Here is a 14900-nt window from a genome sequence, read left to right as displayed (position 1 = left end):
TTAGTGAACAACTTTTGTAGACGTCAAAATGGGAAAAAAAAAAAAAAACGAAAATAAAAAGGAAAAAATGAAAGTGTAAAAAAATATAAAATCAAATTTTAAAACTTCGGCCAATATTATTATTATTATTTAAAACTAAACTAATATTTAAATTAGAATTTTCACGTAGAATAAAAAATAAATAAATATTATTATTATTTTAAAGGATTTGTTCGTGGAAAGCCTTTTTTATTATTATTATTATTATTTTGAAATAATTTAATGTCTGATTACTTTTTCGATTATTTTTTTTTTTTCTTTAAATAATTATTAATTGTAAAATTAATTTTCGATTAATAACTTTAAAAAAAAAAGTTTATTATTATTATTATTATTCTATACACATTATATTTATATTATTTTTGAGAATTTTTTTTTTTTTTTTAAAAACAAAATATTATATTATTATTATTATTATTATTATTATTATATTATTATTATTAAAAAACAAAATTCAAACCGAAAGGCTTGATAAACTTGTAAAAATTTTGAATTTAAATTATTATTATTATTATTATTAATATTAATTAATTTTAATTGAGGAATGAATGAATGAAAAATTATTATTATTATTATTTAATTTGGCTAATTACGGGTGGAAAATTATAATTTTCGTTTAATTCATAAATTTTTTTAATTTAATTTAGTTTTGATGAGAAAAAAATTAGGTTTAAAATATAGTTATTATTATTGTGAATATTTGCTATGAAATTAGACCAAAAATGTATTCTCTCTCTCTCTCTCTCTCTCTCTCTCTCTCTCTATCTCATTGTATGTTATGTGTAATCATTTTTTTTTTTTTTTTGGTTTGCAGTCATTTTGAATAAAAATCCATGCTTGTAAGTCGAGAATTTTTTTTAAAAAAAAGGTTATTTGGGTTTATTTGCAACACATATTTTAAACCTATTTATTTTTTCAAAAAAAAAAAAAAAAAGAAAAAAAATTGATTGTAATAAATAATAATTGTGGTGAACTGGTTTTATTAGAAAAAATTTTCCCACCAGCTTACACCATTAACTAACTAACTGTCTGTATATAATTATATATAAATATATATATATATATATATTTATAACTTTTTAATGATACATAAAAAAAAATATTAAGTTCATCTAGACGAATATTATTATAAACTCTTTCAATTATTCTTTTGCTTTCATCCCCCCCCCCCGATTTTTTTTTTTAACAAAAAAATGTAAATTTTTTTTTTTTTTTTTTTTTTTACGACTGATCAATTATTATTATTATATTTGATAAATATTTTTAATCGCTATCTTGTTGGCATTTTATATAAATAAATGCCGCAAAAAAAAAAAAAAATTATGATTTTATTATTAAGTATATCATTTGTTTTTTTTAAAACTCAACTATCATTATTATTCTTTTTTTTTTTTTTTTTTAAATTTTTGCCTTATTTTTATTTATTTACTCTTGATCAATAATATCGACCATTATTTAGTATATTATATAAAATGATTTTCTTAAAATAATGTTTTTTTATTATTTTATTACTATTAATTTTTATTTCCTTTTTTTTTTGAATTAAGTTTTTTAACGTCCGTTAAAATATAATTTTTTTATTAAATTTTTTTTTATTTTTTGGGGGGTTTTTGATCGATTAATATATTTATTATTAAATAATTAATTAATTATGTTGTTAAAAAATGTTTTTCATACGTTAGTTTTACGTTGTTTTATGAAAAAAAAAAAAAAATTGAAATTTTGTTTTTGTTTACTTAACGGATTATAAAACTATTATGAGTTTCCGCCATATTTAAAAATGGCGTCGATTTTGTTTTGAAACTAAAAAAGACGTGGCAATAGTTTATACGTTTCCCTCCGTTAAAACTGACATCGAAAAACATCTCATTATTATTTTTTTTTTTTTTTTATAAGTAGGTTTAAAATAGTTTTTATTAATTTTTTATGAATTTATAATTATTAATCAAATGTTTAAAAGTTATTTATTTGTATGTTTATAATTGTAAAAAAGAAAGTGAATAATTTTTGAAAAAAATATTTAAATTTTTTTTAACAAGTAATCGATTATGGTGGCTTCTGTTGGATGTTTGCGTAAACTGTCAATTCTTTGAAACGGCGCAGTATTCTTCGATAGAGAGGATCAAAAAAAAAAATACTTGTGATAATAATATGAAGTTTTTTTTATTTAAATCTCAGTTAAGGATTATTACAATAATGGAGTTAATGTTTGTTAAAATCAAGTTATTAAATACTCATAATTTACATGTGAAATATGTCAAAAGCTAATATTTTGATTTTTTTTTTTTTAATATAAATAAAATTTTAAAAAATCATTACAGGTATTTAAAAATTAATATGTACTTAATTATTATTATTATTTTTTTTTAAAATTTATGTAATTAATTATTAACTTTGTTATAGTAAAAAATAAGTGTTGAAAAATGGGTTCATTACCAAATCTTCGTTCGTTATCCAGTGATCCGAATACAGTTTATCAATATGAATTATGTGACCCAGAAAATGATGATATGTCTACAAAATCTGAAAGTCAAAAGAAAATATCGAAATTGAAAGGTGAAAAAAATAGTAATGTTGAATCGTTAGGAGAAATGAATAACATACAAATTTCAAATTTTCATCCACAACAAGGGTAAGATTTCATTTTAAACTCTTTATGTGAATCATTACTTATTAATTGAATTATTATTATTATTTTTTTTTAATATGATTTATTTTAGTTTTCGTCATAATTTAAATCAAATTCAACCTCATCATCATCATCATAGAGTGAGACATACAAGAAGTAGTGGTTCTCAATATAATAATCAAATGCCGAGCACTTATGTTAACTGGGATGATTATTTACTTCAGGTACATCGTGCAGCTTCATTTCGATTTTATTATTACAAGACTTATACCTTTACCTTTTCCCAATATTTAATTGCCTTTCTTTTCTTCCTTAAATGCAATTGTAAATTTAAAAGAAGTTATTTTTTTTTAGCTGAGATTATCAAAATACTCACCAATGTCTAGTAGATCTTCTAAATCGAATACTACTTGGACAGCAAATAATACGCTTTATAATTTTCATCGTGGATCTACACGAAGAAGAGATTCTTTATCAAGGTTTTTATTCAGATAAATTTATTAATAATATTTTTTGAAACAATACATAAATAAATTTGATTTTTTTTAGCTCTGGAGGTGCCAGTTCTGTACGGAAATTAATTGCCGTCGTTCGTTCAACTCCTTCAAGATTAGGACCAGTATATTCGAGAAAAGTTTTATGTCGAAATTTTGCCGCACTTTGCTTAGGTCATTTCACTATCACAGCTGCATTACTGCCTTTAATGTCTTTACAATCTTCTGTCAGTACATGGTGGTGGCCACAAAATTCATTATTTCAATCATCAGATATTGGTTCACTTTTACTTTCAGCATCTTTTGCCATTGCTAGTATTTTTACTCTAATAAGTCCCATAATTATACACTTATTAGGATGTAATTGGACTTTAGTTTCCGGTGAGAAAAAGTACCTCAACTTGTTTAAAATTTTTTTTTTTAACTAAAATTACACATTTTATTTATTAATTGTAGGTTATGCCTGTATAAGTGTATTCTTCGTGGCGCATCTTTATCCAACATTACGGTGCTTGATTCCAGCTTACTTACTTCTTGGAATATGCATTGGTCCAATAACGTGTGCTAGAGCGTCATACCTAGTGACACTAACTAATAAGTTATCATATGTTATGACTGAAGAAGAAGAAATATTTGAACAGATTAACGGAGAAGCGAAAGAAAGCATATTGCAAAAACTATCGAGAGGATTACAGGTAATTTTTTGCAAAAAATTACCTGAATTAGAATATTTATAAGTTATCACAAGTAATGATATCTTCTTTTTCTTTTCAGGCTTCTCAGGATTTAGGAATGGTACTTGGAAATATCGTAGCATGGAGTTTTCTATATTATTCACGCGATGGTGAACAAGAAGAAACAATTCTTAAAACATTTTTTTATGAAAATGAAAGTGGAGAATGGGTTTGTGGTAGTCAATCAAATCCATATCGCGTACCTACAAATAACTATCGTAATAGTTTTTTTTTTGATTTTTAACAAAAAGTTGTTGGGTAGGTTACTAAAAAAAATTTTATTTTAGTTGATTTAGTCAGTAATTCAACCTGGTACGATGCTCTAGTAGTCTCATGCAAAACAACGGCTATGTTAACAAGCGTTTTTATAGGTTGCGGAGTTGTAGCCATGACACTTACAGCAGTTTTCACCGACAAAATCAGATTATTTTTATATCAGGTAAGTTACCTACATAAACTTATATCGAGTTTTTCACCTGATACTTTTCATTTATTTTTTTATTTTCAGGATCCGTTAGAAAGACCCCACAGCATGGCAGTTTACGAAGCAATTAAAAATGCATTTAAAGATCCTCGTTTACAATTAGCTGCTCCAATGTCTATATTTATAGGACTTCATCAAGGTTTTATTTACGCTGATTTTAGCAAGGTAAGTTTAAAAAAAAAAAAAAAAATTTTACAATCGAGTCAAAAAAAATTATAAAAAAAAGAATTTTTTTTTTTTTAGTGGTACGTGGTGTGTTCCCTCGGGATTTCAAATATAAGTTTGGTTTTTTTAAGTATGGGACTCTTACAATCGGTTGCAGCTTTTACTTTAAGTTTATTATTACAAAACGTACCTAGATATTTAGTTATAGGTAAAATATAATATTATAATATTTGATATTTTACGTCATATTATTGGATATTATTATTAATAAGAAATTTTTTTAATTATCAGTTACTGGATTTATTTTTCACTCTTGTTTACTCTTGGTTTTGCTTATGTGGAAACCATCAAAAGATGATTCGGCATTATTTTACGTCATAGCCGCGGCTTGGGGAGTTTGCAGCATAATTTGGGAAATTTTAAATTTCAGTAAGTAATTAAATCTTAAATTTTACTAACTCTAAACAACTAACCCTAAAAACATTTTCAGATGTTTTACTACACATTTATCCAGATTCAACGTGGCAAATATCATTTATCCACGGTAATTTTTTTAAATTTTTGGGTCTTTCCATTGCTTTCGGTTTTCACGGTATACTTTGCACTTGGGTTAAATTATACGCTTTGGCTTTTTTCATGGTGATCGGTATAACACCACATGCATGGCTAGAAATGAAATTAGAATCGAAAAGAAAAATGAAAGGAAATTTAATAACGCTGTGATAAAATAAAACTCGGTTTTTTATATAAAAATTAATTAAAACGGGTTTTCCGTTCGCGTTTTCCGGGTAATTATTTCCGGTTATCTTATTTACGTCACTTTTAAAACTAAATTTTTATTTGTTGTCGTATACTAATATATATATTAATATAATAATAATAATACTCATTAACGGTAATTAATTATTACCGTAAAAAATTACGTCCTATTTTTTTTTTTTGGGAAAAGTACAAATATTGTAAAGAAGATAACTACTAACAATACACCTTCTTTTTTTTTTTCGTCTATTTTATTATTTGATCGCCATTTTGTTTTTATTTTTAATTAATAATATAATTTCTAATATAATAATCATAAATTAACATTTCCTGTAGTAATAAACGTCTCATAAAAAATTTCTTATTAATAATAAATGTATTTAATTAATTGATATTTGTCACTACGTGTTGAATTTTCACGTTTTTCTTTTTCTCTATGACAAAAGAAAATTTTTTTCGATGAGCTCAAAACAACAACAAAAAAATCCGTTAGGAACAAAAATTAAACAAAAAAAAAAAAAAAAAAAAAAAAAAAAAAACGTAAATTTGTTAACGTTTGTTTGTTCGTTTGTTCGATGTCAAAAATGAAAAGAAAAATCATTTTAAAATTAAATTTTTTTTTCTTATTTATTTTTATTAAAATATTTATTCTCTCCTTTCTTTAAATATTATTATCATTATTATTAAATATTTAAATCAAAAAAAAAAAAAAGAAAATTAACATCAATACTAATTATTATAAAGATAGATATATTGCGAATATTATCATAATAAGCATTTTAAGTCAATCAATTAATTAATTAAAAAAAACAAATCCCTCATTTAAAATATATAAAATAACTTTTAAAAAAAATTGGCAGTGACAATACACACAGTAATAATAATAATAATAATAATAATAATAATTATTTATAATTACATGGTAACCTAATTAATTCACAAATCGCACTTAATTCTAACATGATTTTTTTTCCCTCGTTTTTCTTTAAATTTATCACGATAATAATAATAATAATACGGATAAGTAAATACTAAATTTTATCCTTTTTTTTCAAAGAAAATTATTTTTTATGTTGAATTAATATTATTATTATTATTTTACTATCGTACAAAATCGAATCGGAAATTTTTTTTTGTTTTGATAAACAATATCACACACACACACACATTCGCGCGCCATTTTATTTTACTCTATCTACGACTGGCTTTACAATTTAAATAACACAATACGTAAATTATCAGGCACTTATAACATTATTCATTTACTTAAATTTATAATTTGTCGGAATGTAAGAAACAAACGGAATTTTTTTTTTTTTTTTTTAAAAAGAACGTATAAATCAGAACAATAATTTTTTATGTATAAACATAATTATTTTGTATTAATTTAAAAAAAAAAAAAAAGAGAAAAAAATTCTATAAAAATAATTTCAATAACGTTTTTCTATTTTTTCTAATTATTTAATTCTAATCGCGATAATAAATATTTTTAGCCAGAAATTCATAACAGATAAGAAGTTATCTTTGATTTATATAAATTAGTATTTACTTATTTATTTATCACATTAAATCGGTGACGGTTAATAACAAATTTTATATTTAATTTCTTTTTAAACAACTTTTAATTACTCGAACGCAAAAAAAAAAAAAAAAAAAAAAAAAAAACACGACGTGTTGTAGTAACATTTTTAAAATTCAGACGATCAACGTCATCGACAATTACCGTTTACGTTTTAAATAAATTTATTTAAATTTAAAAATTTTACAAAATTATTCAAGTTTTGTGATTTTTCTAACGGTTTTCCCTACTACTCGTATCCAATAATAATTTTAAAGCTGATTAATAATAATAATAATTTTAACCTATGCCTAATTCTCTACCTTTCTCACACTCTCTCTCTCTCTTTTTTTTTTTCGGTTTGGAAAAAAGACACGTTTCGCAACAAATTAAAAATAATTTTTTTTTTTTTGTACCTGACGGAAAATCGTTTTATCCTAACCCGCCGGTGAAAAATAAAAGCTGCATTGCATAAAATAAGCATAAAAAAAAAAAAAAAAAAAATATCAGGGGTTTATATGTAAATATAGCTTAAATTTTATCAATACTTTTTTTTTCTTCGTATCGGTTAAATAATGAAGTCAATGTCACCCTATTCAATTTCATTATCAGTTTCGTATAACACAGGCTCTTCGGGTTTGGGTAATCTGGAATACTTTAAACCTAGCTTATCAGAGATATCGCTGATAATGTCTAATGCGTAATCTAATTGTTTTTTAGTGTGACCCGCGGATAAGCAAAATCTAATTCGTCCTTCCATGAGTGGAGTTGCTGGAAATCCGACTCCAACGGTTGCTATTTTTTTCCGTTTAAGAGTTCTTACCACGGCTCTGAAATTAAAACATCCCATTAAACCATCTGAATATTTTTTTAAAAGCTTTATTCGTAAGGTATTTTTGAAATCGTTACCCAATTTTTGAAAACATGTAAACGAGAAGGGGAACGACGGGTGAATTTTCATTTCCGTACGTGATGACACCGATTTGTCTGAGTCGTTTTCTAAAATATTGCGTATTTTTTGCCAGTTGTTTTATTCTTCTAGCCCCTTCGTTTGTTCCATCTTCACCCATTATAATTTTCATTGAAGATAAAATTTGTGCGGCAATCGGTGGAGACATACTACTCGCGTAACAACCCGCATGACTATTTAAACGTATGTAATCGATAAGTTTCTGCAAAAAAAAAATTCAAATTGTTTAAAGTATTTCATTAAAGAATTTGTTTAAATTTTTTTTTTTTGCAATCAATTACTAAAACACCACTACCTTTGAACCGGCTATGTAGCCACCAGCCGAACCAAAACTTTTTGTAAATGTCCCCATCAATACGTCCACATCTTTAGGATCACAATTGTAGTAATCTACGACACCTCTACCATTTTCTCCTAAAGCTCCAATACTATGAGCTTCATCCAAATATAAATAAGCTTTGTACTTTTTTTTGATTCTTAACAGTTCGGGAAGATGTACAATAGAGCCCTCCATGCTGAAAACTCCTTCCACAACAATTAGAATTTTTTTCCATGGTTCACCAGTTTTGGGTTGACCCGCAATAATACTTTGACGAATGACTTTTTCTAAAGATTTCATATTGTTGTGTTTGAAAACCTTAATTGAGGCTCCTGGGGGGAAAAGTCAAAATTAGTTGAATCACACAAAGAAAAACGACATTTGAATTATATTTAAATATTACAAATAACCAATCTTAAGCCAAATATTTTTAATGTGATAGCTTACTTCACAAAAATGAACACATTAAATTTTCTTACCTGATAATCTCAATCCTAAAATTAAACTAGCATGGTTTTTTTCATCGCTCAAAACCAAGCAGCCAGAACTGACTAGACATGGAATATTAAGAGAATTAGTAGCAAACCCCATGCCGAAAACAATGGCATCCTCGACTCCGAGAAACCTTGCTGTAGTCTTTTCTAATTCAATATGTAAAGGAGTTGTTCCATATTCACGTACAGGTGAACAAAGTGCTGCACCATATTGTAAAAGTGCTTCTTTTGCTGCTTCTGCACAAGGGCCAGAAGATTCGGCAAAACCTAAATAATTATATGACCCCAAATTTAGGCACTTAGTTTCCGTTCCTGTAAATCTAAAATGATTGAATTTTTTCAGAGAAATATAATATTTAAGTTTCACATCACTTTTGATTTACTTTTTGACTTACTGAAAACTCCACCCATAATCATGAGTGACTCTATCTTTTAGTACGACTTCTGCTCCTGGCACACTACAAATCGGTTGATTCCAACAATCCCTAACCCTTCTGTAAACATATCTCATGTAAAACTTTTCAAATGCATCATATAAAGGAACATAACCCTGTGAAAAAAAAACTATTTCAGGCACATGTTTTAGAAAAAGTTATTCTCTAAAAGTATATGCAAAAAAACTGTAAGTTTTGAAACTTTAAAACACAACTAAAAATTTAGCTTTCAGTGTTCATTATACTCGGATTATGAATGTGATAATTAAAACATTTAAATTACATTAAAACAATTAAACTTACATCTCTGTGTTTTTCAACAGCAACTTTTGGTGTAAAAAATAATTGATTAATATACCCTAAAATCATAAGAATATAAAAACCTAAATAAGTCATAACAGCAGTGTACAAGGGAACTTCTTCAAATGATTCTCTATCCTTAGGTTTTTCCATTTTTTTTTTCTTTTCTTGTACACTGTTAATGGAAAGTTTTTGTTGTAAAAATCCATTGCAATTTTCCTGAACTTCAACCTGAACAAAAAAAAAAGAAATATATTTGCTTTTTCGACGTTAATCAGATAAAGAATAATAAGATTAAAAGGATTTAACAGTATTATATTTAACGAACAAAACAATCAAGCGAAAACTTGACGTTTGAAAATGCTTATTACTTTGAAATGAAAAGTTTATTATTAAAATGAATTAATTTTATTTCAATTTATACTCTAAATGACAAAAAATTAATTTATACATTTTTTCAGTAGGTGTTTTAGCACGAAACAGCTATTTTAATTTGAAATTTTTTGTTAAAGTCCGGCAAATATCTGTAGGTTAGAACTTTATTGACATTTGAAGAACAAGTACTTCAAATTACTACCCTTACATTTTAATTTGTTTTAAAGTATAAAATTGTGGAAAAAAGGAACCGCTTATCAATATACATAAAAAAAAATCTGTTATTTCACACATAACCGCAAAGGCGGGGTCTAACTAATCACGCCACCGATTTCGCATTTTGTCAATAATAATATGAATTTTACTTACGTTAATTTCTTTATTTTTAAAATGATTCACAAATCCATTTTTATTCCCATTCAGACATTTTAAATTATTTGTAATTTTTGATGAGAAATCTTTGCGTGTGCTATTTACAGTTCCATTAACTGCCATTCTGTTTTGTTTCAAGCCCGCGCTCCTTTTGCCCCCCGTCTACTTGTTTTTTTCGAAAGATTTAGATATTTGAATTGAAAATTTTCAATTGTGCGCTTGCGCGGTTACTACGAGTTGAGTTTTAAACTTGTATAGACATCTAATTCAAACTAATTTTTATTTCCTGTGAAAAAGTTATAAAAAATTAATTTCAAACCTAATGAAAGGTTTTTATATTATTTTATAGATCAGTATTTATTTTAAAAGTAAGGTTAAGTCATTGTTTTGTTCAAGTCAGCCATATTTAATTTGCCGGTTTAAAGTTTTGAGTTTGAGTTCACAAGTTGTGGTGTTGTATGTTGCAATAAAATTAATTGTGTTTGTGACAAAATAATATTTGTTAAAACAAAATTTGTGTATTTATCATTATTATTTGAAACATATTTAATTGAATTATTTCAATATGGAATATGACATGTCTTCAGACGAGGAAAAGAAAAAGAGCCCCTCCCAAGACACTATTCCTCAGCTGCAACCTTTAAAACGTGATGTTGAGTCACTTGAAGACTTTGAATATATTAACAAAGATAATTCATCAATAAAAGATATTACTTCTCAATTTCTACTGTCGGAAACAGAAGAAAGAAATAAACGTCAGACAGGCGATTCATTCAATAAACCCTACGTTAAAGAAAACGTAGAACAGATCAGTAACAAGGATGATATTTTTAATAATGACTCATCTGATTTTTTACAAAATGAGATGGAGAAAAAGCAAAAAGAGGTAGAACCTGTTAAAGAATCATTAGATGATAAGCAAATGTATTCAAATGAGGAGAATAAAAATCTCGATGATGATTTTAATGATTTAATAAATTTTGATCAAACCAAAAATCAAAATGATGGAAGTAGAATGAATGAATCGTTTCTTGACGAGAATAATAAGAAAATCGAAGGTAAACATTTTTTTTTTTTTTTTTTTATATTTGAATGCATTTAAAATTATTTTCTCACATAATTTTTATTTATAATTCAGATTCGCACGACTACGATAAAGAATTTCAAGATTCTGAAAATGTTTCGCTTCTACCAAAAACGGATCAAGTATCATCCATGTATTCAGCAGATTTTGATGATAATTTTGGAAAAAATTCTTCGTTAGATAAGAAATCTCATAGCGAAAAAGGAATGGATATTAATTCATCTGCTAAAGATATTAATAAATCAGACTCTTTTAGAGATCATGAATATTCTCATGCTTTAGGAGATGGTTTGCATGTGAAAAAAGTTTATGAAGATGACATATCAGATAGCGATGAAGTACCTGAACCGATACCAAAAGATTATCCAGAAATAGGAGTTATAGAAGGAAAACAATTTTTATCTGCTATAGGACTTGGTGAGTTTATTTTTTTTTTTTTTAACTATAATTTATACTAACAACTAAACTATTTTTTTTACCAAATATTTTCATTATAAAAAAGAAATTAAAAATCCCACAATCGAGGTGTTGTATGCAAGATTTAAATTACTGATTTGAAAAAAATTTTTTAAAGAGTTTTAAACTGTACATATCCCTTTTATTCATATTGGCATGGTTATATTTATTCACATTATTACTCAGTATTATTACTCATGCATTATTTATATTTTATGAATATTTTCTCATATTCGATTCGCCGATGAAAACACAGATAAATGCTTCATTTTTTTTTTTTTTTTTTACAAAATTACATTTTTAATAATTTATAATATTATATTTTTTCTTTAATGTTAAAGAAAAACATATTTAGCAGTTTAAAATTTGAGAGATACCCTTTGAAAACATATTTTTTTAAAAATTTCGACTTTTTCCTCCTACAAAAATTTTTTAGCAAAATTACACTCATCCAAATTTATTTTTAAAATTTTAACAATAGTTGACATATTATTTTTAAACATGAGTAAATAAATAAATCAACGCTTTAAATATGTGTAATATGAAAAAATCAAACAAACAATTGTTGAATCAAATTACAAAAAAAATTTTTTTACCGAACAATCCATACAATTTTATTTTACCTGATTAAATTTGAAACGTTATATAATTATAGGGCACCACACAATTTTTTTTTTTAACTTTAATTTATTATACCTTTTTATGCCTTAATTTAGTTAGTAACCTTATTATTAATATTATTTTTACATAAATAATTTTTTATACTCGTTAAATTTAACTATTATACGGTTTTGTTATTACTGTCACACACACACAAAAAAAAAAATATTCACTTGCTTATTACATATCACATAGTGTAAAATATTTACTATGAAAAAAAAAAAAAAAAAAAATTGTTGAAATACTTATTATATACCTGTTTGATTTGATTTGGTTGAATTACCACCATAGTTTGATTAAAAGAAATTTATCAATTTGTTTCACTTGCTTTAATGATGGTTATGACTTTTTAACTTCTATTGTAAAGCTTTAAAGGGAAATTGGCCTCTAAAAACAATTTTGAATATTTAATTATGATTGCGAACAAAAGTGCACAAAATTAATCTTTAACTTTTTGAATGGTACAAAATAATATTAGTTTGTATTGTGAACAATGTTCATGGAGAAACAAATACTTCATTGTGTTTTGTTTTTTTTAAATTCCATTTGAATATTCATTATCATTCTCTCAATGGTTTGTCATTGTGTTCAATGACCGAGCATTTGAATTTCTTTAAAAAAATTTTTCCGAGATTAAAACAAAAAATTTTTTTTTTTTTTTGAAGTTCAAAAGGGAACCATAAGATGTAGGAAAAAAATTTTGTTTTTGTTTTTTTTTTTTTTTTTTTTTTCCCATTAACGATGCCGTGGGTTTATTCGTGTTAATTATTATTTAAGTTAAAATCATGTTGTAATTGATTACGTTTATTTACGCAAATTTTCGTATGCAAGTACTAAAAAAAAAAAAAAAAAAAAAAAAAAAAAAAAAATTTTTAATAATAAATTTAAATTATATCATTTTACAATTACAACGCTCGATATCGTATTGATTACGTATATTAGTTTGAAAAATATCCGTCAGAGGCGCTGTCGGTGGTACTATCAGTCGGGAAAATAATTCGAACGGTCAAATTTACTGCATAACATGTTAAAAGAAAATTATTATTCATTTTAAAGAGTTTAAAAATTGTAAATCTTTTTTTTTTTTTTCTTTTTTTAATTATTATTAATTTAATTATTTTTTCGTAAAGTATAAAAAATTTTAAACATAATATCGTCGGAAACGATGGATGCGAGTGATTTAAAAAATGTCGCTCATCAAATCGTTGATGAAGTACAAGAAAAGGCCAGATCGAAATTATCACAAAATGGCCTAGAAGAACAACAACCAACATCGACGACGACAACCACCGACAACAATAAAACATTTACGTTAATTAATCCTTGTAAGTCGTATGTATATATAAATAATTGCGAGGAATTAATTTAATAATTTAAATCGATAATAATAATAATGATGATGTTATTTGGTTGTTGTAAGTGATCGATGACGTATTACGCCTTTTTTTTTTACTAAAGTTAAAAATTAGATTGATTCTGTTACTGTATATGTGTCTTATTATTTCCTCCTTTATTAGATAAAGCAGAAGACAAAAAAAAAAAATTAAATTTTATATCTTATATCATTGATTGATTGTGGCTTTGAAATCTTTTTTAATTGTTGATGATGATGATGATGATGATGATTCAAACAAACAAACAATGCCACAAAATACATTGTTAATTACTATTGTGAACCTATAATAGAATATTCAAGGTTGATGAAAATCCCAAATTTATTCACACTTTGAATAAATTTTCAAAAGGCGTTGTTTTCCTTGCATTTATATTTTATTATTATTATTATTATTATTATTATTATTATTATTTTTAAATTATATATATAAATGTAATTATAAAAATTAAAAATTGTATTTTTTTCACGGCGTTATAAAAAACGTGCAGGCAAGACAACATTAGGCGTTCTTTAACCTTTTTTTAGGTTAATTGAAAGAAGAAAAGAAAAAAAAAATGAAGAACATTCTTGTTGTTGTCTTTTTTTTTTTTTTTTTTTTGTTGAACAAATGCAGTTGCAGTTAGGTTTAGGTTTTAGTATTTTGCAAAAAAAAAAAAAAAATGAAGAAAAATAAGGTATCGCGTATCCTTCGCACGCAATTATCGATTATATTTTATAATTTTGTTATTTCTTTTTGGGTTGCTTTTTGTTGATTTTTGTTTTAATTTTTAAATTTAATTTAAGGTTCGAATTATATTAATTTTAAGTTATTAGTTTTAAATAAGTGGTAATAGGAGGAGGAGGAGGAGGAGGAGGAAGGATGAAAAAGTGAATACAATACTTTGTTTGCGTTTCGCATATTCTAAAAATGGCTGACGTGTAAAAATTAAATTTTTAGACACATTTCTTTCTGCTCGGTTAATAAAAATAAATAAAAAATTTGGAAATACAAATTTAAATTTTATATTCGAGTTTGTCCAATGTTGTTTAAAATTAGTCGTAATAAATCAATAAATCAATCAATCAAATAGATTGTCGAACATGATTTTGAATATTAAATAAATGATAAATTTTTTAAATGAGTTTATTATGAGTATAATACATTAGAAAATAAAAACGAGCATAAATGATAGATTTTT

The 14900-nt window shown here is 25.0% G+C and overlaps 3 protein-coding genes across 3 annotated transcripts; 2 read left to right on the top strand and 1 right to left on the bottom strand.

Moving 5' to 3' along the window:
* Window positions 1-2462: 2462 nt before the first annotated feature.
* Phum_PHUM241310 (uncharacterized protein) lies at window positions 2463-5268 on the top strand (the record flags this gene model as incomplete). Its single annotated transcript, XM_002426160.1, has 11 exons — window positions 2463-2671; window positions 2808-2892; window positions 3023-3147; window positions 3218-3543; window positions 3619-3857; window positions 3937-4114; window positions 4184-4339; window positions 4415-4545; window positions 4624-4753; window positions 4837-4974; window positions 5036-5268. The coding sequence occupies 11 exons, from the start codon at window positions 2463-2465 to the stop codon at window positions 5266-5268; spliced, it is 1950 nt and encodes a 649-aa protein (XP_002426205.1).
* A 2186-nt stretch (window positions 5269-7454) lies between these two features.
* Window positions 7455-10249, bottom strand: Phum_PHUM241300 (serine palmitoyltransferase, putative; the record flags this gene model as incomplete). Its single annotated transcript, XM_002426159.1, has 7 exons — window positions 7455-7692; window positions 7772-8034; window positions 8128-8483; window positions 8631-8965; window positions 9041-9195; window positions 9383-9610; window positions 10124-10249. The coding sequence occupies 7 exons, from the start codon at window positions 10247-10249 to the stop codon at window positions 7455-7457; spliced, it is 1701 nt and encodes a 566-aa protein (XP_002426204.1).
* A 442-nt stretch (window positions 10250-10691) lies between these two features.
* On the top strand, window positions 10692-11914 carry Phum_PHUM241290 (uncharacterized protein; the record flags this gene model as incomplete). The annotated part of the gene is made up of 3 exons (XM_002426158.1): window positions 10692-11184; window positions 11265-11627; window positions 11853-11914. The coding sequence occupies 3 exons, from the start codon at window positions 10692-10694 to the stop codon at window positions 11912-11914; spliced, it is 918 nt and encodes a 305-aa protein (XP_002426203.1).
* Window positions 11915-14900: the final 2986 nt, after the last annotated feature.

The sequence above is a fragment of the Pediculus humanus genome, genomic scaffold (genome assembly GCF_000006295.1).
Source record: "Pediculus humanus corporis 1103172107612 genomic scaffold, whole genome shotgun sequence".
Taxonomy (NCBI): Eukaryota; Metazoa; Arthropoda; class Insecta; order Psocodea; family Pediculidae; genus Pediculus; species Pediculus humanus.
The sequence above is the reverse complement of the archived record's forward strand: the minus strand, read 5'-3'. Positions and strand labels throughout refer to the sequence as shown.